The 26,914-nt window shown below is 38.1% G+C and overlaps 1 protein-coding gene across 3 annotated transcripts in view; it reads left to right on the top strand.

Moving 5' to 3' along the window:
• Window positions 1–26,914, top strand: part of LOC101901723 (alpha-N-acetylgalactosaminidase) — a 488,470-nt gene that overhangs the window by 450,163 nt on the left and 11,393 nt on the right. Inside the window, exon 6 of one of the 3 annotated variants that reach the window (XM_059128176.1) lies at window positions 1,362–1,444. The exons of the other annotated variants lie outside the window; for them this stretch is intronic. Within the exon in view, the coding sequence (XP_058984159.1) occupies window positions 1,362–1,400 (39 nt within the window). The 3' untranslated portion in view covers window positions 1,401–1,444. The remainder of the gene's footprint in view (window positions 1–1,361; window positions 1,445–26,914) is intronic. 3 annotated transcript variants of the gene reach the window in all.

Here is a 26,914-nt window from a genome sequence, read left to right as displayed (position 1 = left end):
ATATGCTTTATTTATAGTCAATGAAATATGCTCTCGGAAGTCAAGTCTATGATCCAAAAGGATTCCAAGATCATTCATACATGTTACAGAGTCGATTAGACAATTATTAAAATAGTAACTCGACGTGATTTTCTTAACTCTAAAAAATGACATATGTTTGCATTTTTTAATGTTTAATTCTAAAAGGTTATCTATACACCACTGGTAAAAGTTGTTGAGATCAGACTGTAAAAGCTGTTGATTCGATTCAGCATTAAATGGAAGAAATATTTTTACATCATCCGCATACATTAAGACTTTAGAGTGGCATATTACGTTAGGTAAGTCGTTTATAAATAGTGTAAAAAGAACAGGTCCAAGATGGCTTCCTTGTGGCACACCCGAACTTACATTAATTTTATTGGAAATTATGTTGCCATATTTCACTCTTTGTGATCTTCCTGTTAAATAAGATTTTATCCAATCTAATAATGAGGCACTAAAACCCATGCTATGCAACTTAAATAACAATAACTTATGGTTTACTTTATCGAATGCCTTACTGAAATCAGTATAAACACAGTCTGTTTGGCATTTCATTCTAAATCCTTCATTTACAACAGTAGTAAGTTCCAAAATGTTTGTGACTGTTGAGCGATGCTTTCTAAAACCATGCTGAAATTTTGATATAATAGACGATACTTGAAATGATATTATATCTGTAACTAACTTTTCAAAAAGTTTTGGTATGGCATTAAGCTTTGCAATACCTCTGTAATTTGTGACATCAATTCTACTACCTGATTTAAACAAGGGCACAATATAGGATTCTTTCCACAATTCAGGAAAATAACTAGAACCTAACGATTTATTAAACAACATACAGAGAGGCAATGCTAAATTTTCGGCACAATTTTTTAGTATACATGCTGGAATTCCATCAGGGCCGGGAACAGTCGTACTTTTGAGCACTTTTAAGTTATTTAACACAGTCTGTACATTGAAACTGGGAACATGAATTGATGAAAATTCTGAAACTAAGTAAGGGTATAGGAAATTATCGTTGTACGATTTCGTGGAATATGTAGTTTCAAAAAAAGATGCAAATATATTTGAGATTTCAATATCATCCTCTGCAATAATGTGACCAAATTTTAACGTTTTTGGAAATCCATTATGTCGGCGCTTATTGTTTACAAAACCGTAGAAGGATTTGGGATTTGAAAGCATTTCATTCTTCATTTTACTTATATAATTATTATAAAGCTGCTTATTTAAGACCATATATTGCGATCTTATGACAGAATAGCTCTTAAACTCTAAAAGTGAACCACTTCTCTTAAACTTTGCGTAGAGTTTATTCTTTTTATTCTTCAATTTAGATAACAACGGTGTATTCCACGGAGGACCAACATTCTTAAAAGCTGCGGTTTTTGGAACATTTTGAGATATAGATGATTCTAAGGTATGATAAAACACGGTTAACATTTCATCTAAAGAACTAAGTGAAAACAACGTAGGCCAATCTAATGAACTTAATTGTGAATTTAGGCGTACATAATTCGTCTTTGAGAAGCAATACGTGGATTTAGTTTGGTACGATTTCTTATGGTTGGTGGAAAGAGTGGATAATGGGATTTGGATGTTTAAAGTAGGGTGGTGCTTGTCTTCAGGTAGGGTTATGGGATTACAACGGGAAAGTAAAATATCTGAAGGATTATTGACAAATATAAGGTCAAGGGTTCTTCCAAATATGTTGCTAATTTTATTAATTTGTGAAAGACCACTACTAATTAATGCAGCAACAAATTGTTTTGTATTTTCATTCAATTCAGCTGGTAAACATTCTTTATTATCCTCGCTTTCAATCCACTTTAAGTTAGGAAGATTGAAGTCTCCAAGAGTAATCAATATATCTTCGGATTTTGCATGCTGAAAGGCATAAAGAATAAAAGAAACATGGTTAATATATGTATCAATACTTGCGCATGGTGGGATATATGAACAAGTAATATAGATTGTTAGATGATTAAGGCGAATCTTTACAGCAACTATTTCAATATCCAGCGGTGTAGAGAAGAAAATTTCGACAGCAGGTAGTTGAGAAGAAACGGCGATAAGAACTCCACCGCCTCTACTTTTTAAACTATTAGTACGATCACATCTAAAAATCTGAAATTTGGAACATAAAATTTCTGCGTCGTAGATATTGCTTGAAAGCCAAGTTTCGGTAAACGCGATGACTTGATAATTCAGAATATAACTGTTTATAAATAAGGAAGATAATTTAGTGTTCAAACCTCTAAAATTCTGATAAACTAGATTAAAATTATCAACAGTAGGTACAATATTTAGTTTTTTGATTGAGATGTTGGTAAATATACAATATCTGATTTAGGAACTTCTTTATAAATATATTCGTGTATAACGGCTTTTGCAGGCCAAAAAGATTGGTTAACTATTATTTCAAAAATATCCTCAGCAACAAGAATTTTATACGAAGCTTTACTTCGTTTTTCCGCATATTTGAATTTAAAAACTTTTATTTCAGCATCGATATTTATTTTGCTCTTTATAAATGATAAGACATCATCCTCAGACGTTGAAGCAGCAAACCTTGCAGCAAATACTGTACGTTTAGGCAAAACTACTCTTAGATTGGGCGGACTTGGAGTATTAGGAGTACTCATTATATATGGCGACTTTGGCGTGATTTGAGGGGAGAAAAACTTTTTTGACACAGACGGAGTTAGTTCGGACGTAGGTATTGAAAGTGGTGCAGATTTTGATGTAGAAGGGTTTTTGGACGGTGTTAAATCAGTTACTATTGCACGATTCTGATTACAAATTGATGACGAAGCAGTTTTTGATGGTGTTTCTTGGATAGTAATCAGCGGAATTTTCTGCGTAATAATTTCATTCGTTGGCTTATCTAATGTAACTTCAGTCGGTTTCTTTCGTTTTCGTAGAGAATCAGGCGGAGACTGCAGGAACTGATCTAATGGTGAGGAAACGATTCATTGGCGCTTCGAAGAAGTATCCTTTGGATATTGGCCGCTTCATGGTTTATGTTATTGCTAAAGGGTCTGGTGGTATTGTACTTAGAGGACAAAAATTGTAATTTTACCCAATTTGCATTTTTATACCCTCCACCATACTATGGAGGGTATATTAACTTTGTCATTCCGTTTGTAACTCCTCGAAATACTCATGTCAGACCCAACAAAGTATATATTCTTGATCAGCGTAAAATTCTAAGTCGATTTAGCGATGACCGTCTGTCTGTCTGTCCGTCCGTCTGTCTGTTGTAATCACGCTATCTTTCGAATGAATTGAGATAGATGGCTAAAATTTTGCACACATGTTTATTTTTCCAGTAGGCAGGTTAAGTTCTTAAATGGGCCATGTTGGTCCACGTTTTCATATAGCCCCATATAACGGTACCTCCCTATATTCGGTATTTTGATGATTTTAGCGACATTATTCACGGGAATTGTTTCAAATTTGGTATTTGAAATTCAAAATGGATACTACACCCTAAGATAGAAAATTGTCTGTGCAGGTCCACGTCTTCGTATAGCCCCCATATATCGGTACCTCCCGATATTCGGTATTTTGATGATTTTAGCGACATTATTCACCGGAATTGTTTCAAAATTGGTATTTGAAGTTCGTAATGAATACTACGGTCTAAGATAGAAAATTGTCTGTGCAAGTCCATGTCTTCGTATAGCCCCCATATAACGGTACCTCCCGATATTCAGTATTTTGATGATTTTAGCGACCTTTTCCCGGAAGTAATTTAAAATTTGGTATTTGAAGTTCAAAATGGATACTACACCTTAAGACAGCAAATTGTCTGTGCAGGTTCACGTCTTCGTATAGCCCCCATATAACGGTACCTCCCGATATTCGGTATTTTGATGATTTTAGCGACATTATTCACGGGAATTGTTTCAAATTTGGTATTTGAAATTCAAAATGGATACTACACCCTAAGATAGAAAATTGTCTGTGCAGGTCCACGTCTTCGTATAGCCCCCATATATCGGTACCTCCCTACATTCGGTATTTTGATGATTTTAACGACATTATTCACGGGAATCGTTTCAAATTTGGTATTTGAAGTTCGTTATGGGAACTACAGTCTGTGACAGAAAACTGTCTGTGCGGGTCCATGTCTTCGTATAGGACCCATATATCAGTACCACCCTACATTCGGTATTTTGAAGATTTTAAGTACAATACCCGCCGAAATTGTTTGAGATATGGTATTTGAAGTTTGTATGGGATGCTACAGCCTGCGAAAGAAAATTGTCTATGCTGGTTCAGGTCTTCGCACAGCTCCAATTTAACGGCACCTCCTTATATACGATATTTTGATGATTTTAGCTACATAATTCACCGTTTGTTTCAAGTTTCGAATTTGAATATGGTAATGGCTTATGACAAACAATGCCTATGTATGTCCACGTCGTGTAGACCCCAATATAACGGCAATATTCGGTATTTTTAAAATTTAACAGAATTTTTTAAGGCCAAAATGTAGCAGAGCAATTTGTATTGTGTCTAGGATGGTTGGTATTGAAAATGAGATATATCGGTCCACCTTCTGGTATAGTCCCCATATAACGGTACCTCCCGATATTCGGTATTTTGATGATTCATGCCACATTTTTTTCACGGATTTTTGGTATTTGTAGGTCATAACGGGTCCCTGTACGTGTGGCAAAACATGGCATATATAAGTTCATGTTTTGGTATAGCCCCCATATTTTTGCCACATTTTTTCACGGATTTGTCTAAAAATTGGTATTTGTTGGTCATAATGGGTTCCAGCTCCGGTGGCGAAACGTTGCATGTATGGGTTCACGATTTGGTATAGCCCCCATATAACGGTACCTCCCGTTATTCGGTATTTGGATTAGTTTTGCCACATTTTTTCACGGATTTGTCTAATGGGTTCCAGCTGGGAACAGATAATTATATATATATATATTATAATATATATATATATTTATATTTATATTTTATATATATTTATCATAAGACTTGAATGCGTAAACAAACAAATCGCTCGGTCTAACAACGCGTGAACATGCCAGGCACAGCTGTCCATGTGAAAAGCAGAAACATGCCAAATTTAGTCCGCATACACGAAGAGTTTGTACTTCGGATTTATTAATAGCAAATGCCAAGCGTGCAGGAAACTGCAAATTTTTGAAGTTGAGTGGAATTTCTATTACTATTAGAGAATTCGAGTTAGCAACATACTTCCCCATAATAATCGTATCCTCAATTAAATTTTTGTGAAGTTTTTACTGTTAGCCTAATACTATAGTCAAGGCGTTGTGGGACACAATCATATCGCAAACTGAACCAATTTCAATACAATTTGACAACCGTTTTATATATATCCAAGCCTCTAACAATTTCAATATAATTTGGAAAATTAATTTTTATTCCATAGCACATTCTGATATTCACCTATTCCGAATCGGCCGAAATATATATAGGAGCTATATCCAAACCTCAACCGATTTCAACATAAATTGGATTTTTTGCACTAAATTCCGTCACTTCTGCCACACATTCTGAATTTCTTTGGAATTGGACATACATATCGTGTTTGGTGCATACAATACATGAAATCGGCCGAAATATATATGGAACCTATATCCAAATCTTAACCGATTTCAATATAATTTGAAAATTTTATGTACTAAATATATTATATACCCTTTAATCCAAATTCCATTGCAATTTGACATACATATCGTGTTTGAAGGATTAAATATGCGAAATCGGCCGAAAATAAATATGGGAGCTATATTTAAATCTTAACCGATTTGAATATAATTTGCAACATTTATTTCTGTACAAAATTCCGCCACACATTTTGAATTTCATTGGAATCGGACATATATATCGCGTTGGGTGCATCAATTATGCAAATAGGCCGAAAATATATATGGGAGCTATATCAAAATTTGAACCGCTTTGAATATAATTTGACAAATTTATTTTTGTACCAAATTTAGTCACTCATTCACTGGAATCGAACATACGTATCGTCTTTGGTGCATCAAACAAACGAAGTCGGCCGAAAATGTAAATGGGAGCTATATTCAAATCTAAATCGATTTCAATATAATTTGGCAAAAACAGTTTTTGGACAAATTCCATCAAACATTCCAAATTTCATTGAATGTGACGCCCACAGCGTGTTTAATGCATCAAATACATGCAATCGGTCAAAAATATATATGGGAGATATATTTAAATCTGAATCGATTTCAATATAATTTCGGGCAATGTTGGAGTATACTTGGAAGTTTTCAGAAAATCTGTTCAACGGTTTTCGACGCCACTAATTACAAATTAACTAACCCGGACCGCGTTCCTGACCCATAGTATTAGCATATAAAGCATATTTTTAAGAACCTACTATAAGTTGTAAACTGTGATAAACAATGTTGGCTTGCAACTATCGTCAATCTACAAATTTGGAGGTGTTCATGCTTATTGCTGTTTCCCTTGTTTTGAGATTTATTGTTGTATTCGTTTGAACTTATTTATTTAGTTTGCACAAAACATATTTATGGGAATGAAGGACATTTAGGCTATACACATGTATATATGTTTTCAATTTGTTGGTGTTTTCGTCGTCAAAAACGATAATAATTTCTAAATTGAATTTAACTATTGTAAATAAGGTGTCATCGGTTTATAAAAGTTATGGACCCCACAAAGTATGTTAAAAGGTACACATCTATGTCGATTAAATTATGTCCGTGCGACTCTCCGTTCTCCATTTGCAATTACGATATTAAATGGCGATCTTTCATGTCTAAAATTGGCATCTATCTTTCAACTCCAGAGTCTACATCGTGCTTCATCTGGAAGATGCGAACACATTTAAACAAACCAAAATGACCGACAAAGTTATGATGGGGCTCATTTCAAAAAGTGAACTTACTTCTTTCACATGACAATAATCCGTCCAATGAGAACTCAAAATGCAAAATTCATTAAGACTGCAATCTGCGAAATACCGTATATAAAGGGCGCAAAATAGTAGAGCGAATTGGAGATTTATTAAGAAAAAGTGTTCTTCCTATACTTTCAAGATACCTTAAATGCAGATCATGAAATGGGTCATAACCTCTCGGATAAGGGTACAACCTAATTTCAAGCATATTTTACACTTTTTCCATATTTGTAGTACTAATTTCGGCAAACGTTGGTAATTTGAGAAGAAACGATCCTTGCAAAAACTGATCACGTTTTGGTAAAATCATCATATGATTTACGATATTTTCGGAGTCTTGGCCACTTTTTTAGGATTTTTAGCCCTTATTTGGCATCTTTAGCTCTAAGGGGGTAAAAAACCTCTCTTGAGCACATTTATCAATTGATTTGGCAAAAAATGTATTTAGACCACCCCGTGGTAGAGAACTATCTTACAGATAATTGTCCACATAGGGATTTATTTAAGTATAGTTCCCACATTCTGTGTACCCTCCAAGTCCACTTTCCTAACCAACCTGTGGTCAGAAAAATGGGAACGGTAATGGGTTGTATGTACCGTTTGTACCGAATGTAGTGTTTTTATGCTTTCTGTTCGGGAAATAATGAGAGAGTGAATTAAATAAGCTACAATGTCGAAAGGCGGCGCTTAAACAAACATTTTTAACTAGGTTTATCTTTGTCTACGCTTATTTTACTTATTTTAGCTATTCAAAATAGTTTTATAGGGGAAAAGGAAAAAACTTAAAACACCCTAAATATGAGGAATAACAGCATTTCTTTCATTTGTTTCTTTTTTTAAATCTAGGAACAGAACAGTGTAGACGTCTTTGTTCGGGATACCGTAGCATTTTGTTGTTGCAAAATGTTCAGGCTTAGTCCCTTTATTGTTGTTTTTATAAAAACATCGATTTTATACCCTACACCACAAGGTGTATTATGTCTTTGTGCATTTGTTTGTAGCAGGCAAAAGGAAACGAGATAGACCCATGTTGTTGTTGTTGTAGCAGTAGTACATGTATGTGTTTGCGTTCTGCTAATCTGGTTCCAGCTCCAGGTTTACAAATTCGGCTACTTTAACGGGCTGTAGCCAGAGATCTTCTGGAGTGAGTTGGGTAGGTTTGGGTGAGCAAATAAAAAGGTGTAGCGTATTGTGCGGTCCTGTATCGCACGCCGGGCAGGCGTCACGCACATCTTCATCAATTCGTGCCCAATACGAATTGAGACGACTACACCATCCTGAACGTAATTGCGCCAAAACTACCCTGGTTTGTCTAGGCAGCTGACGTTCTTCGGCTGCAATGGATGGGTGGTGGACTCCGAGGACGGCATTCACTTTATAACTGCTAATAGCATCCGCGACTGCATCGGTGTGAATGCCACTCAGACCTGCCTGATAGGCTTCTTGATCTAGAGGCTCTCTCTTGTAGCGCTGGACCTCCCTCTCTAGATCATGTATGTCCTTTCTGACACGCCTGGATGGGGGAGAGTTATCCACCATATGATGGTTGGGATGACTCTCACGGTAACACCCAAGCAGGTACTGCAACGAAAGCATATGATTATGCTGACGTAAGGGAAGGACTTTCGCCTCCTCATGTAGATGGTCCACTGGTGTCATGAGGAGGCACCCTGTCGCAGTTCTCTGGGCAGCGTTCTGGCAGGTCTGGATATGCTTCCACTGCGTAGCACTAGTATTCGCAGACCACACTGGAGCCGCATAGCTGACCACAGACCGACCTATCGCGTTATAAGAGGTCAACAAGTTTTCTTTGTCCGCACCCTAAGAGCTGCCGGCTAGCGCCTTGAGGACCTTGTTCCTACTTTTCATCTTGTCGCAGATAGCTGTGGCTTGCGCGGACGACTTGAACATGCTGTCGAACGTTACCCCAAGAATCTTGGGGTAGTTCGTGGTCGGTATTAGATTCCCCTCGACCTGAACATTCAGCTGTGTTCTCATCTCCGCAGACCATGTGGTAGTGTGGCCGTTGATTTCGTGGCGGATATTTTCATATTCCTCGCGTGGAAGTATGCGGCAAGCTCCGCGAGATAGGGGTTCAACCTTTCGCATATGTCATCGACCACTGGACCCGACGCCATGATCGTACAATCATCCGCATACGTTACGATCTCAATGCCGTCTGGAGGGCGAGGAATTCTGGAAAGGTAGAGGTTAAACAGTTCCGGAGATATCACCCCAACTTGGGGAACTCCCTGTTTCACTCTACGGGCTTTGGACTTCTTGTTCCGGAATTCCACGTACGACTGGCGTCCACACATATAGTTGATTATCCAACGTTTCAAACTTGGCCGGAGGGTAGTTCTCTGTACGTCCTCAAACAGTGTGGCATGATTGACCGTATCAAATGCCTTTGATAGGTCAAGGGCTACCAACACTGTTCTGTCACACGGCCTGTTCTGGTTCAGTCCTCTACTAATATGTGTGGAAATGGCGTGTAATGATGTTGTGGTACTATGTTGTGGACGGAATCCGTGCTGGTGGTTGGCAACTGTATAGCTTCCTCTAATGCTGGGGAGGAGTAAAGCCTCAAGAGTCTTTGCTACTGGCGACAAAAGCGAAATCGGCCTGTACGATTCGCTTTACTGGCATCCTTGCCTGGCTTCAGTAGCGGGACCACCCGGCCCATTTTCCAGGTTTCGGGCACTATGTGGGTGGCTAGCGACAAATTGAGAACTTTCGTTAAGTACTCGACTCCCGGCGTATCCAGCTGATTCAACATTATCATTGAGATTCCGTCCGGGCCCAACGCTTTGGATGACTTAGCGTTACGGATGACATTTGCAACATCACCCATCGTAAACTGTGGTGGTTCCTCCTCGGCGGGAAGAGATCTGATACGACGTAGTACTCTTCGCTTCTCCCTATCGCACTCGGGGCGCTCCACAGTGGTCCAAGACGCCAATCTAGCTGGAAAAAAGTCATAACTTCTCTTCGGAAGCAGCTAGAAGTATGAAATTTTGGAATTATGTATTTCGTATTGAAAGCATTCTTTGTACCAAAAATGGGCGTTGTAGGTAAAATAGTCGTGGAAATTTTTATGGCATTTGAAAGTATATGAATGTTAATATATACAAAACAACATAAGAATATTAATATATATTTAAAATAATAATCATTTATTTAAATTATTCTACATCTTCCTGTATAAAAGGATCTAAAAGTAATGAAATATCTTCATCACCTAATAGTTCTTCATTTCGAGAGCTAACAAATGGCTTTGCTGAAAAAGATGAGATTAATGGATCTGATGACAGAAGCAAATAATTGAAAAGATCTTCCATTGTTTTTTCTCGTGACATTTTTCTAGTGTGATGTTCGCGAATAAATCTAAAATCTTTGTTTCGAGACTCTAGTGCTTCCTCCGACATCATTCCTATCGGTAGTGCCGCATTTTGAATTATGTCTGCGCCGTGAATCAAAATTTTGTGGACACTCGATGGCATATAGTACCATTCATACAGTTCTACGTATAGTTCCGCAGTATCCATCGCATATTTTCGGAAAGCTTCCACATTAATTGCATAACCAGATGACATAGTTCTCAAAATTATTCCTAGTCTTTTTATTAAACTTTCATTTACTTGAGAAGCTAAGGAAGGTTGCTGAAAAAATTTTCTAGCGGTATTACCGTCATTTGTGCTTCCTTCTCCAGGCTTAGGAATATCAATAAGCAAATTCATTTCTGATTTCAGAGCGCTAATTATTTCTTCTTTTCTTTTCTTCTGTGAATCTTTATCGGACGCACTACGAGCTTGCCATTTTCTAATTTCAATTTTGTAAGATATATGCAATACACATTCCAGGCATCTTATCCACGCATGCAATGTCGATAACCCATATTCGTAAAGATTGGCCCTTACATTTAAGGCTTTAATTTCGTGCAGTTTGTTCATAATGGTTGGCGTTGCTCCACAAATACCACATCTTTGAGTAGAGGAATCGCTAAGAATTGAGAAAACCTTGCCATCAATCATTGTTAAATAAAACACATGTTTAACAATAACCGTTTTATCTTCAATGTTAGAAGCTGTTGACACTATTGCATTAATTTGATTTTGAATGTAATTAGTTTCATCTTGAATCAACGATTTTGTTTCCTTTTCAAAAATCAGTTTAATTGGCCTGCAAAAACGTGTAGATGATGGACGTGGGTTTTCCCATATGATATGGTTATCGTACTTTAGCTGCAAAGGTACCAAGCAAATTGCAAACAAATATTCATCTGTCTTACGGGAATCATTTGAACTAAAGTTTTGCTTATAGGTTGAGTGTCCACTGCTACCATCACATCCCCATTTATACGTCAAAGTCAATTCCGTATAATTGAATTCCTCTATGACCTCTTTTTGTAACTTTAAAATTCTACATGCAGTGTGATCCACTAAGTCCTGCAGAGGCACTTCTGCTGTTACATCGGATACCTTTATTCCATTACTTGGGTAGCACTTTTCTTTAGCTTCTAAAATTCTATGATATGATGGGTATATATCCGCGTTACGGATCTTAGCACCAGCACGCATCGCATTATAACTTGCTTTTGTATATTTTACATCGATAAACAGTCGTAATGCTTCGTCATCTGTATATGGTACTGGTTCCTTAGATTGTGCATTAACAATTTTTTTAATTTTAGTTGCTCTCGTTGGAGATTCATTTATGTTCTTTAGAATCGCGGCAGCATTCCTCTTGCCAGACTTATAAAGACTAACGCCAGCAGCGAAAACTAGTTTCTCAGGTGAACATTCACTAACTAAAGTTGACACTTCCAAACGCTTCCCTTTTTCAGATTTAGCTGAAAAATCAGATCGAGGTCTACCAAAATTTGACGTTGACGGTTGGATCCCTAAATCCTCTGGAATTTTAATCACGTTTTCAGAAGGAAGACAAAATACTCCATTTAACCAAATTTTATTAGAGTCTTCAAAATATTTCTTTGATCTTTTTGCTTTTATCCACCTTTCGTTAATTGAATACGTTAATCTCCGTACAGCTAACTCAACTTTATTGCAATAATCTTCTGTTTTAGTTTTCTGTAAACCACTCTTAGCAAAAAAATAACTAATGACAGCTTTTGCCCTTTCTTTGCTTTCCATTTCGGCAATCCACACATTATATAGTTCTCTCCGTGTTATGGGTATGTTATCTATATATGTATATAAAAAGTTTACCGGTCAATAATTGCAGCTATTTCTTTTTTTCATCTAAAGTGGACACCACACAGATCAACAGGACACAATTCATTTCACGGGAATCCACGGGAATCCTATTTAAAAGTTACTCTAAAAACCATAAACTGCTAAATTTTGCTACACAAAACACATATTTCCTCTTACCAATTATTTTGCACACAGAACATTTAAATTCGACATTTATCTACAATATAGCTTAAACATACCTGACATGATGCAATGTAAAAAAAATTACGACAAAATTTTTTCTTCTTTGATGTTACGAACAGTTCAAATGTGATGCTGGCAATCGACAGGCCTGCTAAAACAACAGTGATAATACAATAGTTCATTTCCAAAACATCATAACAAAGCAAATTAGAAAAAAAACAAAAAAACTGATATACAATTATGAACAGTGGACTGTTATCTAATGATTACCAAACAAATTATGTGAACATTGAAACATAAAAAAATTGAGTTTTTTTCCAGCTAGATTGGCATCTTGGACCACTGTGCGCTCGACGGTTAAAATATTCCGCGCACCTCTTCGGATCAGTCACCGTTACGTCGTTAAAAGTGACTGAGGTCCTATCATCCTTTTTTCCAGGGTTCGAGAGCGACTTAACCGTTACCCACAGCTTACTCATATCGGTTCCAATGTTGCAGCACTTCAGATGGTCTAGCCACTTTTTCCTCTTATGGTCCTGTACCAACCGGTTGACTTCCACTGTCAAATCACTGATTCTAGGATCAGTAGGGTTGGTACGACGGAGATCATCACGCTCGTTTGCTAATCCCGCTGCCTCTGCTGGGAAGTTTGGTCTTATCTCGGGTATTCGACCAGCAGGTATATAGCGAGCGGCTGCAGCTCTGATGATGTTTCGGAAAATCCTTTCTGCTACCCGAACATCAGAAGGGTGGGCAGTTCTCTGAAGCGGCGGTTGGTGAATTCTCTGAACTCTGGCCAGTGAGCTTTCCCATGGTTAAGGAAAGTGCGGCGTTCAGAGGTTATGAAATCGGGCGACCTGCTTATGGAGACGATTATCGGGAGATGGTCTGAGCCAAGAGTAATGACGGGTTGCCAAGTCACGTCATTTATCAGACCGGGTGACACTATGGTTAAGTCTGGCGAACTGTGACACTCTCCTCTTATTCGGGTGGGGGCATCCTCGTTAACCGTACAGAATGTGGAGCAGTCAATCTGCACTGCCAGCGCTGATCCTCTCTGGTCATTACCTAGGACGGAATGCCACAACTCATGGTGGGCATTAAAATCCCCTAGTACCAGGCGGTTATTGCCTACCAATAATGGGCTAATATCAGGCAAATAACGCGATTCACAGCTATTAATCGGCGGGATATACACATTAACCACCTCTACCTCGGCAGTTCCACACTTGACTGCTTCCCCCATACATCCATGTAAGGGTCACTAGAGACTAGCTCAAGCGAGATAGGTCTGTACTGAACAGAATGGTGTAACAGGAACGCTAATCCCCCACCTCCACTTCTGGTGCGATCCTTCCTTAGTACGTTGTAACAATAACAACGTTGTAGGCTGCAATTTTCATTCAGCTTGGTTTCCTGCACCGCTGCGATCTTAATATTCCTCCGACTCATAAATTCCACTAACTCATGTATTTTGCCTCGAAGTCCGTTGCAATTGAATTGCAAGAATGATGCACAATCCGGAGTTGCAACAGCAACATGTGGCGTTAGGTGCTGCGGTGTTGGTTACTGTTCTGGAGACTGCGGTGGAATGCCATACTCCGACGACGTCTCTGACGAGGACGACGAAGAAGTGGACTCGCTGGGGACTACGTTACCGCAGCAAGTCGCAACATAATCCCTTTCGCTGTAGTCTCGTAAACGCCTTAGTCCGGAACAGTTCTTGAAGTGCACCCACTCTCTGCATCCATTACATCGCACCGAGAAAGATCTGTGTGATGACGTTCTGACTAACCGAGCAGAACCAAGGTCCGGGGTTTTCCTCAATCCCGGCACGGACCAATAAAATCCGGAGCAAGCATTCCGGGATATGTTGCTCCCAATGCAGAAAAATAAACAAACACAAACATGTACATACTGGGTTGGCAGCCGCTGGCCGAAACTGGAATCTTGTTGTTTCGGGTCAATCCGGTATCGTAGAACCCGCTGCCGTGGGATTGGAGATAGACCCATAGTTCCTTTTGATGATCTGCATAGAATCACATTCTGAGTCGATTTATACATGTCCGTCCAGATGCCCTATCCAGATGAAATTTGCCCTATCCACATGAAATTTTGCACAAATCATTTGTTTGGCCCAAGAACGAAACGAACGAAATTAGAGATAGTCGGTCGAAATTTAGATATAGCTCCCATATATATATCTTCGTCCGATTTGCCTTTTATTGTGCACCAAACGTGTAATATCAGCCCGAATAGTATGGAATTTTGCACATACAACCAAATTAGGCCTGAAAATAAGTATGCCACATTTGATCGAAATTCAGATTTGGATATAGCTCCCATACATATCTTTATCCCATTTCAAATTAGTCGGCCCCGGCCGACTTTAAGGCTTTCTTTACTGGTTTTATTAGTGGAGAACGACGGTAATGTTTACCAGAGGGTAATACTTAGGTTTATAAGTGCGGTTGTAAGATTTAGAAGATTTTCCAAAAGAATTTTAGTTTTATTTAATTCCTTGGTTTCTCTTCTATTGAGCTTGCGATCTCGTCACTTGGGTAAATAAAGTTTTTTGTCATAGAAGCTATTTTTAAAATAACTTCTGGGGAGAATATCCCAGACAAATACAAGGGATCTGATGAGGATTGGTGGCTCTTTCCGAAACCTAGGTATTCCCTGCCTTACCCCCTGGTAAACATTACCATCGTTCTCCACTAATAAACAAACGTTGTTTTTATAAAAACAACAATAAAGGGATAAAACCTGGCCATTTTGCAACAACAAAATACTACGGTATCCCGAAAACACAAGCCACACTGTTCTATTTTTTTTTTCTTTTTTTTTTTTGAAAATTTTCAAGTTCCTTCGAAATGGTGGAGGGTATTAAAAGTTCGGTCCGGCCGAACTTAGATGCTTCTTTACTTGTCGAATTTACTATTTTGTAGGTTATAGCTTTTATAGCGATTTTATTCTCCGTACGTACGTCGTAGCGGTCTCGTGTTGGTATTGAGCCAGTTCAGACACTCTGCAATCACCCGGAGCTCCGCTTGAAAAATCGCATTATGATCGGGCAAGCAGAAAGAGATTACGACAAATAGCCCATATCTTATCCATCGTTTCCAAAGCATATCCAGTCCCTGAGGCTCCGGTCAACCTGGAAATTGTCTAAAGATTTGATGAATGTATCTGTGCTAATATCATGGGCATCTCAAATGATATAATCCATTAAATTTAGCATGAAGGACTACAGATGAAAAAGCTTTCTGGAAGATGGGAGCCGCATTTGTTCACAGTCGATCAAAAACGCATAGGAATGAACATTTCTCAAGCTTGTTTGGATCGTTTTTAGCGAAATAAAATGGATTATAAGAGTCTTTTCATAACTGTTGATGAGACATGGATCCACCACTGCACTCCAGAGACAAAATAACAATCCAAACAATGGACTGAAGCTGGAGAAAGTGCCCCAAAGAAGCAAAAACATTTTAATCGGCTAGTATGGCTATGGCAACGGTTTTTGGGACTTCAAAGTTATTGTATTAATTGCCTATCTGCAAAATGGTAAACAAAAAATTCAGAGTACTATTGCAACCTTTTGTATCAATTAAATGTACAAATATGAGAAAAACGTCCTGACTTACAACACAAAAAATATTTTTTCATCAAGACAACGCAACAGCGCACTAGAGTGTTTTAACAATGGATAAAATCAACGAATTAAAGCGTTTTACCTCAAATGTAGATGCAATTACAGTTATAAACCACTATTTTGAAGACCTTGAGGAAAACTATTTTTTTATCAAGGGATAGAGTTGCTAGAAAAGCGTTGGACTAAGTGTATCGAAGTTTCAGGAGATTATATTGAAAAAATGAAAATATTTTTCACTGATAGACGAAGACTTAGGTAGTGAGTAGCTTGCCTGCCAGCTTTATATAGTCCACTTACTTTTGGAGCAAAGCCGGGAAGACCATGTCTGGCTCCGCTGCCTTAAACGATTTGAGGTTTTTGATATCATCCTTTGGTGCTTTATCAGTCCCATTCCCTCTCAATTCCGAAATAACTACGTGTGTCGTGATTCTCGACGGGAAGTGTGTTTCCATCAAAAACCCTAGGGCCTCTTCCATCGTTTCCATCTCGTTCCCATATCATCCACTATTTTCTCGACTCGTGCATGGATTTTTGAGAGACATTTTAATCTTTGATACATTATTTACGCTGTCAACCTGTTCGCAGAAAAAAAATCCTGGAGTTGCGTTCTCTGTTCTTACTATTATCTGTATTCTTTAAGTTTATAGTGCTATATAGCTATCCCAGAATACTGCTGTTTTTTTACGTGTAGAGCCTTCGAACCTCTTTTCTTTTGTTACGAATTAACCCTGTCATTCAGGTTTTTTCCTAGTCAGATTTCCTCTGTCGAAGTGTTAGTACTACCCCACTCAATGTGGTGAGAGTTAACATCGCTACCTATAAGTACTTAGTTACGTGTTTGTTTTGCTTTGCTCACCAGCTGCTGCAGTTCCGACGTAGGTGGTAATGTCGGTGAGACGAACAGCAGGTGTACTGACGCTAGGTATATGCTGCCATAGTACTGTTGGGTCCGATGTTGAATTCTGCCGAGGGAAAATATCAATTTTTGAGACATATTATAAACGCTCTCGGTCGAGACCCTGTTTTGCCATAAAACAATTGGTAGTTAAAATGGTTTATTCACAAGACTTGCTCTTAACAGTCCAAGGTTCCAATGTGTACCTTTACTAGAGTTGCCGTCTACCTCCGATGAAGGTTGATATGGATGACCTCAATCACTGGTCCACCAGTAGACGGGTTTTTGAAAGTCGCTGATTTCTGTTACGACTCCCTGTTTTGTGTTGCTTTATGCCTTATTGATATTGAATCTGACCGCATCTGATTAATATAAATCAATGCCCTTAGTCTTTGTCAGACTGGCCATGGAGAGATCGTCAACTCCAATCACAAGAAGAGTGCCGTCTACCTTCTCCTCCCTGTGGAAGACTTCCCATCTTTTCACGTCGAAGGTCTTGTTTTGTCTTACAAAGGCTTCGAGCATATGTTCCGAGTCGACGTATACCGTCGTTTTAGTCAGCCGAGGATTTTCGCTCTTCATCACCATCTTGAGGCTGCCGTTTTTCCAAGGGGTTTTATATTAACGATAATTTCTTTTAGGGCGGCAATGTTTGCATGTGTTGCAATCATTAAGAATATTTTGTTGTTGAACTTTTCCTCTATGATTTTTGGGTAAATTGACTGAAAATTTATTGGTATCGAGTTAATATCGTGCCTATAATGTTTCCTGACTGTTTTTGCATAGGATGCCGGCTTCTTACCCGCTTCCTCTTCTGTCGGTTCAGGGATTTCTCCTCAGAAATCCCAGGCTTGGCAGTCGATTTCACGGTCGGGCTCTCTTTTTCAGTGTTGACGCCAACCTCGTTTCCCTCTGTCAAAGGATAGGAATCAGTCAGTCTTCTTTGCAAGGTCCTTGACCTGGTTTTCTCGGAGCACTTGAAGGCGGGAATTTTTTTTCTTTTTCGGCGGCTTCGCAGTTTTTGGTTCTTCAGGGGACTTGATCCTCTTCCTGACTCCAAGGGAGTGGGGGAGTACTCGTAGACCCCTTAGGAGCATCTTGCAACTCTGGATTTTTTCTCGTATGTTGATTCCTTGGCTTTTGCCGTTGAGCCCCAGACAACTTTTTTCGTTTTAGTTGTAAGTTTCGCAAAGCTGTCGCTCACTTCTTCTGTCGTTTTGTGTGCCTCCTCCTTTATTGGGATTTGCAAAACGGCAGTGTAGCTGCTGCTGTCATTTTGTCTCCCTTTTTGCCAAAATGCTGTGGGCTTGTAGCGTCACCTTCGACGGCAGATGCCAAGACACCCACATCTGCGGGAGAAATTTGCTCACGATCATTGGATATTGGCGTGGTGTGACTTGTGGCTGGATCACAAGCACCCGCCGGTGCTTGTTTATTTAGGTCCTGCACCGTTTTCTTTTCTTCTTCTTTTTTACTTCTTATTTCATTTTTGTTTTAGGGGAACACCCAGATAATTAATAATAAAAAGTAAGCATTAACAATATTAAATCGGCACGAAAAATTAAAATACATATTAGAATTTGATATGATATTCAAATAAATAACAAAATAGGCTTTGGATTTCGGGGGAAGAGTGTTCCAGAAACGTATTGAACTGATCTACAAATGTCATTCGGATACTAAACTTCGACGTCTAAATAGTAAAAACTGTAATACCGACAGGAAAATAAATGTTATTGCTATCAAAAGTAATATGCAATGACTAATGCACGAAATACGAATGCAGAAAAATACTTAAATAGAAACAATCTGGTATAATCAAATGTTACGGCAGAAGCCTTTAGATGTTCCCATGGCTCGACTTCAGAGAAACTAGAAAAATTCAACTCTGTGCTGGAGACTTATATTGTTAAATAGGCTTTTAAAAACGCAAAATTTGGCTTTGTTTTTTTTAATTTCTTAAACAAAATGCTTATATTGAAAAAAAAAAGCGAAACAAGAACGGAATTTCGGGGTTATTCCACAATATTGAATCTAAAATAGTAGGAGGATACAGTTTTATCACAAAACTGTACAATTTGTTACCCATTTACGTCGAAAAATTGCATTATTGTGATTTTGTTGTATTTTTTGTTTTGAATAAAAATATTATACACAAAGTGTGTATATGTTTTGACAGAATAAGGGCACAAAAAGAAAAAAATATTTGGGGGGTAGCTTTGTTCTACCATCTGTAATTGTGCTATGGATGTTCCTATGAAAGGCCATTTAAAAACTGCGAAGATAATGTCATTATTTACTACTCACCTAGATATAAAGGGGATACCGATTTAAATAGACTGTTTACAATAATCGAATCGAAGAAAATGTTGTAAAACTAATAAGGCTCCAGCCAAGGGCAGGATAAGGCATGAATTTTTCATGAGCGCCACAGATCAATTCTAGATTATTAAGCTATACACAATAGAGTTTTTGCCAGTTAAAAAATGCTAGTCTTCGAAAATAAACGACGTATTTATTACCTGGCAAAAACTCTATATCTAATCCATCCAACTACAGAGGCATATTGTTCATGAATTGTGCAGCTATATATTTATTACTCATCAGGGAGTTTACTCATATAAATAAACGATATCGCTGGTGTTGCCTGCCCGAATGACAGCGAAATACTACTCAAATGTTAGTGCGCCGAAATTGCGCTCCGATAAAAGGGGAGAGAAAAATAGAAATAAAACACAATCGTTTTATTTTCTTATGCAAATAAATATGTGGGTCCTTTATTGATATTATAATCAAAAGTTGACGAGATTTACATTTGTAATTACACACGAACGTGTAATGTTTACAATGATGAGCACAAACACCAAGACAGCCTGAAGTAAGGTGCTAGTTTTAGCGCCAATTCAATGTTGCAATAAGAAGTAGTGAACAGATTTCAACGAATGTACAATACGATAAGTGTTGCAACAAACTGCACCACGATTCAGTTTCAAATAAATGGATACAATCCTTACTTAAACATTAGCCGGCCAACTTACAGCATCCTGGGATGGTGTAACAATATAAATTAATTAGATAAATAGTATAAAGTGGTGGTACAGTGTAGATATGTGAGCAGTTTCGAAAGTAAACGATAAACGAATTGATAGTCCAAAGTCACCAAGAACCCACAGTTATGGATTCGGACTTGATTACAGAGTATTTTGAGATTCAAACAAAACCCGCAGTTATGGGCTATTTTCACGAAACAATAACGACATCCGCAGTTACGGATTTAAGTTCCACGAAATCCGCAGTTACGGATTTGCTACGAAAACCAAGTATGTGAAATCCGCAGTTACGAATTTAGTCCGAAAAATGAGTATTTTTGTGGCCAATTTACAATACGAGATTTCAATTCGAAAAAAATATGTGTATTAATGACGACGAAAAGCTTTATGTAGTTTCAAGAGAGCGATTTTGTCGATGCGGAATGGACTGAAGCTGGAGAAAGTGCCCCAAAGAAGGCAAAAACATTTTAATCGGCTAGTATGGCTATGGCAACGGTTTTTGGGACTTCAAAGTTATTGTATTAATTGCCTATCTGCAAAATGGTAAACAAAAAATTCAGAGTACTATTGCAACCTTTTGTATCAATTAAATGTACAAATATGAGAAAAACGTCCTGACTTACAACACAAAAAATATTTTTTCATCAAGACAACGCAACGAATTAAAGCGTTTTACCTCAAATGTAGATGCAATTACAGTTATAAACCACTATTTTGAAGACCTTGAGGAAAACTATTTTTATCAAGTGATAGAGTTGCTAGAAAAGCGTTGGACTAAGTGTATCGAAGTTTCAGGAGATTATATTGAAAAAATGAAAATATTTTTCACTGATAGCCTAAGAAATTTCCGAACCACCCTCGAATGTGTATACATCTTTTTATCGAAGTTGCTCTCTATGTGGTGTATAATCTCATGCAATGCAGTTTCCGCTGAACATCCTTTAACGTATGCATGTTGTTTATATGTAAGCACATCGTTTGCGATCTAGTTCTTAATCATGGTATCGATTGTGCGTTTCATGGTATTGAGTAAGAACGATGTTAAACTTATCGGTCGATAAGACTTAGGTAGTGAGTAGCTTGCCTGCCAGCTTTATATAGTCCACTTACTTTTGGAGCAAAGCCGGGAAGACCATGTCTGGCTCCGCTGCCTTAAACGATTTGAGGTTTTTGATATCATCCTTTGGTGCTTTATCAGTCCCATTCCCTCTCAATTCCAAAATAACTACGTGTGTCGTGATTCTCGACGGGAAGTGTGTTTCCATCAAAAGCCCTAGGGCCTCTTCCATCGTTTCCATCTCGTTCCCATATCATCCACTATTTTCTCGACTCGTGCATGGATTTTTGAGAGACATTTTAATCTTTGATACATTATTTACGCTGTCAACCTGTTCGCAGAAAAAAAATCCTGGAGTTGCGTTCTCTGTTCTTACTATTATCTGTATTCTTTAAGTTTATAGTGCTATATAGCTATCCCAGAATACTGCTGTTTTTTTACGTGTAGAGCCTTCGAACCTCTTTTCTTTTGTTACGAATTAACCCTGTCATTCAGGTTTTTTCGTAGTCAGATTTCCTCTGTCGAAGTGTTAGTACTACCCCACTCAATGTGGTGAGAGTTAACATCGCTACCTATAAGTACTTAGTTACGTGTTTGTTTTGCTTTGCTCACCAGCTGCTGCAGTTCCGACGTAGGTGGTAATGTCGGTGAGACGAACAGCAGGTGTACTGACGCTAGGTATATGCTGCCATAGTACTGTTGGGTCCGATGTTGAATTCTGCCGAGGGAAAATATCAATTTTTGAGACATATTATAAACGCTCTCGGTCGAGACCCTGTTTTGCCATAAAACAATTGGTAGTTAAAATGGTTTATTCACAAGACTTGCTCTTAACAGTCCAAGGTTCCAATGTGTACCTTTACTAGAGTTGCCGTCTACCTCCGATGAAGGTTGATATGGATGACCTCAATCACTGGTCCACCAGTAGACGGGTTTTTGAAAGTCGCTGATTTCTGTTACGACTCCCTGTTTTGTGTTGCTTTATGTCTTATTGATATTGAATCTGACCACATTTGATTAATATAAATCAATGCCCTTAGTCTTTGTCAGACTGGCCATGGAGAGATCGTCAACTCCAATCACAAGAAGACTTGTGATTGGAGTTCACGTCGAAGGTCTTGTTTTGTCTTACAAAGGCTTCGAGCATATGTTCCGAGTCGACGTATACCGTCGTTTTAGTCAGCCGAGGATTTTCGCTCTTCATCACCATCTTGAGGCTGCCGTTTTTCCAAGGGGTTTTATATTAACGATGATTTCTTTTAGGGCGGCAATGTTTGCATGTGTTGCAATCATTAAGAATATTTTGTTGTTGAACTTTTCCTCTATGGTTTTTGGGTAAATTGACTGAAAATTTATTGGTATCGAGTTAATATCGTGCCTATAATGTTTCCTGACTGTTTTTGCATAGGATGCCGGCTTCTTACCCGCTTCCTCTTCTGTCGGTTCAGGGATTTCTCCTCAGAAATCCCAGGCTTGGCAGTCGATTTCACGGTCGGGCTCTCTTTTTCAGTGTTGACGCCAACCTCGTTTCCCTCTGTCAAAGGATAGGAATCAGTCAGTCTTCTTTGCAAGGTCCTTGACCTGGTTTTCTCGGAGCACTTGAAGGCGGGAATTTTTTTTCTTTTTCGGCGGCTTCGCAGTTTTTGGTTCTTCAGGGGACTTGATCCTCTTCCTGACTCCAAGGGAGTGGGGGAGTACTCGTAGACCCCTTAGGAGCATCTTGCAACTCTGGATTTTTTCTCGTATGTTGATTCCTTGGCTTTTGCCGTTGAGCCCCAGACAACTTTTTTCGTTTTAGTTGTAAGTTTCGCAAAGCTGTCGCTCACTTCTTCTGTCGTTTTGTGTGCCTCCTCCTTTATTGGGATTTGCAAAACGGCAGTGTAGCTGCTGCTGTCATTTTGTCTCCCTTTTTGCCAAAAGGCTGTGGGCTTGTAGCGTCACCTTCGACGGCAGATGCCAAGACACCCACATCTGCGGGAGAAATTTGCTCACGATCATTGGATATTGGCGTGGTGTGACTTGTGGCTGGATCACTAGCACCCGCCGGTGCTTGTTTATTTAGGTCCTTCACCGTTTTCTTTTCTTCTTCTTTTTTACTTCTTATTTCATTTTTGTTTTAGGGGAACACCCAGATAATTAATAATAAAAAGTAAGCATTAACAATATTAAATCGGCATTAAAAATTAAAATACATATTAGAATTTGATATGATATTCAAATAAATAACAAAATAGGCTTTGGATTTCGGGGGAAGAGTGTTCCAGAAACGTATTGAACTGATCTACAAATGTCATTCGGATACTAAACTTCGACGTCTAAATAGTAAAAACTGTAATACCGACAGGAAAATAAATGTTATTGCTATCAAAAGTAATATGCAATGACTAATGCACGAAATACGAATGCAGAAAAATACTTAAATAGAAACAATCTGGTATAATCAAATGTTACGGCAGAAGCCTTTAGATGTTCCCATGGCTCGACTTCAGAGAAACTAGAAAAATTCAACTCTGTGCTGGAGACTTATATTGTTAAATAGGCTTTTAAAAACGCAAAATTTGGCTTTGTTTTTTTTAATTTCTTAAAAAAAATGCTTATATTGAAAAAAAGCGAAACAAGAACGGAATTTCGGGGTTATTCCGCAATATTGAATCTAAAATAGTAGGAGGATACAGTTTTATCACAAAATTGTACAATTTGTTACCCATTTACGTCGAAAAATTGCATTATTGTGATTTTGTTGTATTTTTTGTTTTGAATAAAAATATTATACACAAAGTGTGTATATGTTTTGACAGAATAAGGGCACAAAAAGAAAAAAATATTTGGGGGGTAGCTTTGTTCTACCATCTGTAATTGTGCTATGGATGTTCCTATGAAAGGCCATTTAAAAACTGCGAAGATAATGTCATTATTTACTACTCACCTAGATATAAAGGGGATACCGATTTAAATAGACTGTTTACAATAATCGAATCGAAGAAAATGTTGTAAAACTAATAAGGCTCCAGCCAAGGGCAGGATAAGGCATGAATTTTTCATGAGCGCCACAGATCAATTCTAGATTATTAAGCTATACACAATAGAGTTTTTGCCAGTTAAAAAATGCTAGTCTTCGAAAATAAACGACGTATTTATTACCTGGCAAAAACTCTATATCTAATCAATCCAACTACAGAGGCATATTGTTCATGAATTGTGCAGCTATATATTTATTACTCATCAGGGAGTTTACTCATATAAATAAACGATATCGCTGGTGTTGTCTGCCCGAATGACAGCGAAATACTACTCAAATGTTAGTGCGCCGAAATTGCGCTCCGATAAAAGGGGAGAGAAAAATAGAAATAAAACACAATCGTTTTATTTTCTTATGCAAATAAATATGTGGGTCCTTTATTGATATTATAATCAAAAGTTGACGAGATTTACATTTGTAATTACACACGAACGTGTAATGTTTACAATGATGAGCACAAACACCAAGACAGCTTGAAGTAAGGTGCTAGTTTTAGCGCCAATTCAATGTTGCAATAAGAAGTAGTGAACAGATTTCAACGAATGTACAATACGATAAGTGTTGCAACAAACTGCACCACGATTCAGTTTCAAATAAATGGATACAATCCTTACTTAAACATTAGCCGGCCAACTTACAGCATCCTGGGATGGTGTAACAATATAAATTAATTAGATAAATAGTATAAAGTGGTGGTACAGTGTAGATATGTGAGCAGTTTCGAAAGTAAACGATAAACGAATTGATAGTCCAAAGTCACCAAGAACCCACAGTTATGGATTCGGACTTGATTACAGAGTATTTTGAGATTCAAACAAAACCCGCAGTTATGGGCTATTTTCACGAAACAATAACGACATCCGCAGTTACGGATTTAAGTTCCACGAAATCCGCAGTTACGGATTTGCTACGAAAACCAAGTATGTGAAATCCGCAGTTACGAATTTAGTCCGAAAAATGAGTATTTTTGTGGCCAATTTACAATACGAGATTTCAATTCGAAAAAAATATGTGTATTAATGACGACGAAAAGCTTTATGTAGTTTCAAGAGAGCGATTTTGTCGATGCGGAATGGACTGAAGCTGGAGAAAGTGCCCCAAAGAAGGCAAAAACATTTTAATCGGCTAGTATGGCTATGGCAACGGTTTTTGGGACTTCAAAGTTATTGTATTAATTGCCTATCTGCAAAATGGTAAACAAAAAATTCAGAGTACTATTGCAACCTTTTGTATCAATTAAATGTACAAATATGAGAAAAACGTCCTGACTTACAACACAAAAAATATTTTTTCATCAAGACAACGCAACGAATTAAAGCGTTTTACCTCAAATGTAGATGCAATTACAGTTATAAACCACTATTTTGAAGACCTTGAGGAAAACTATTTTTATCAAGTGATAGAGTTGCTAGAAAAGCGTTGGACTAAGTGTATCGAAGTTTCAGGAGATTATATTGAAAAAATGAAAATATTTTTCACTGATAGCCTAAGAAATTTCCGAACCACCCTCGAATGTGTATACATCTTTTTATCGAAGTTGCTCTCTATGTGGTGTATAATCTCATGCAATGCAGTTTCCGCTGAACATCCTTTAACGTATGCATGTTGTTTATATGTAAGCACATCGTTTGCGATCTAGTTCTTAATCATGGTATCGATTGTGCGTTTCATGGTATTGAGTAAGAACGATGTTAAACTTATCGGTCGATAAGACTTAGGTAGTGAGTAGCTTGCCTGCCAGCTTTATATAGTCCACTTACTTTTGGAGCCGGGAAGACCATGTCTGGCTCCTCTGCCTTAAACGATTTGAGGTTTTTGATATCATCCTTTGGTGCTTTATCAGTCCCATTCCCTCTCAATTCCAAAATAACTACGTGTGTCGTGATTCTCGACGGGAAGTGTGTTTCCATCAAAAGCCCTAGGGCCTCTTCCATCGTTTCCATCTCGTTCCCATATCATCCACTATTTTCTCGACTCGTGCATGGATTTTTGAGAGACATTTTAATCTTTGATACATTATTTACGCTGTCAACCTGTTCGCAGAAAAAAAATCCTGGAGTTGCGTTCTCTGTTCTTACTATTATCTGTATTCTTTAAGTTTATAGTGCTATATAGCTATCCCAGAATACTGCTGTTTTTTTACGTGTAGAGCCTTCGAACCTCTTTTCTTTTGTTACGAATTAACCCTGTCATTCAGGTTTTTTCGTAGTCAGATTTCCTCTGTCGAAGTGTTAGTACTACCCCACTCAATGTGGTGAGAGTTAACATCGCTACCTATAAGTACTTAGTTACGTGTTTGTTTTGCTTTGCTCACCAGCTGCTGCAGTTCCGACGTAGGTGGTAATGTCGGTGAGACGAACAGCAGGTGTACTGACGCTAGGTATATGCTGCCATAGTACTGTTGGGTCCGATGTTGAATTCTGCCGAGGGAAAATATCAATTTTTGAGACATATTATAAACGCTCTCGGTCGAGACCCTGTTTTGCCATAAAACAATTGGTAGTTAAAATGGTTTATTCACAAGACTTGCTCTTAACAGTCCAAGGTTCCAATGTGTACCTTTACTAGAGTTGCCGTCTACCTCCGATGAAGGTTGATATGGATGACCTCAATCACTGGTCCACCAGTAGACGGGTTTTTGAAAGTCGCTGATTTCTGTTACGACTCCCTGTTTTGTGTTGCTTTATGTCTTATTGATATTGAATCTGACCACATTTGATTAATATAAATCAATGCCCTTAGTCTTTGTCAGACTGGCCATGGAGAGATCGTCAACTCCAATCACAAGAAGACTTGTGATTGGAGTTCACGTCGAAGGTCTTGTTTTGTCTTACAAAGGCTTCGAGCATATGTTCCGAGTCGACGTATACCG

The sequence above is a fragment of the Musca domestica genome, unplaced genomic scaffold, assembly GCF_030504385.1.
Source record: "Musca domestica strain aabys unplaced genomic scaffold, Musca_domestica.polishedcontigs.V.1.1 5, whole genome shotgun sequence".
NCBI classification, from domain to species: Eukaryota; Metazoa; Arthropoda; class Insecta; order Diptera; family Muscidae; genus Musca; species Musca domestica.
This window is presented reverse-complemented; position numbering and strand designations above follow the sequence as displayed.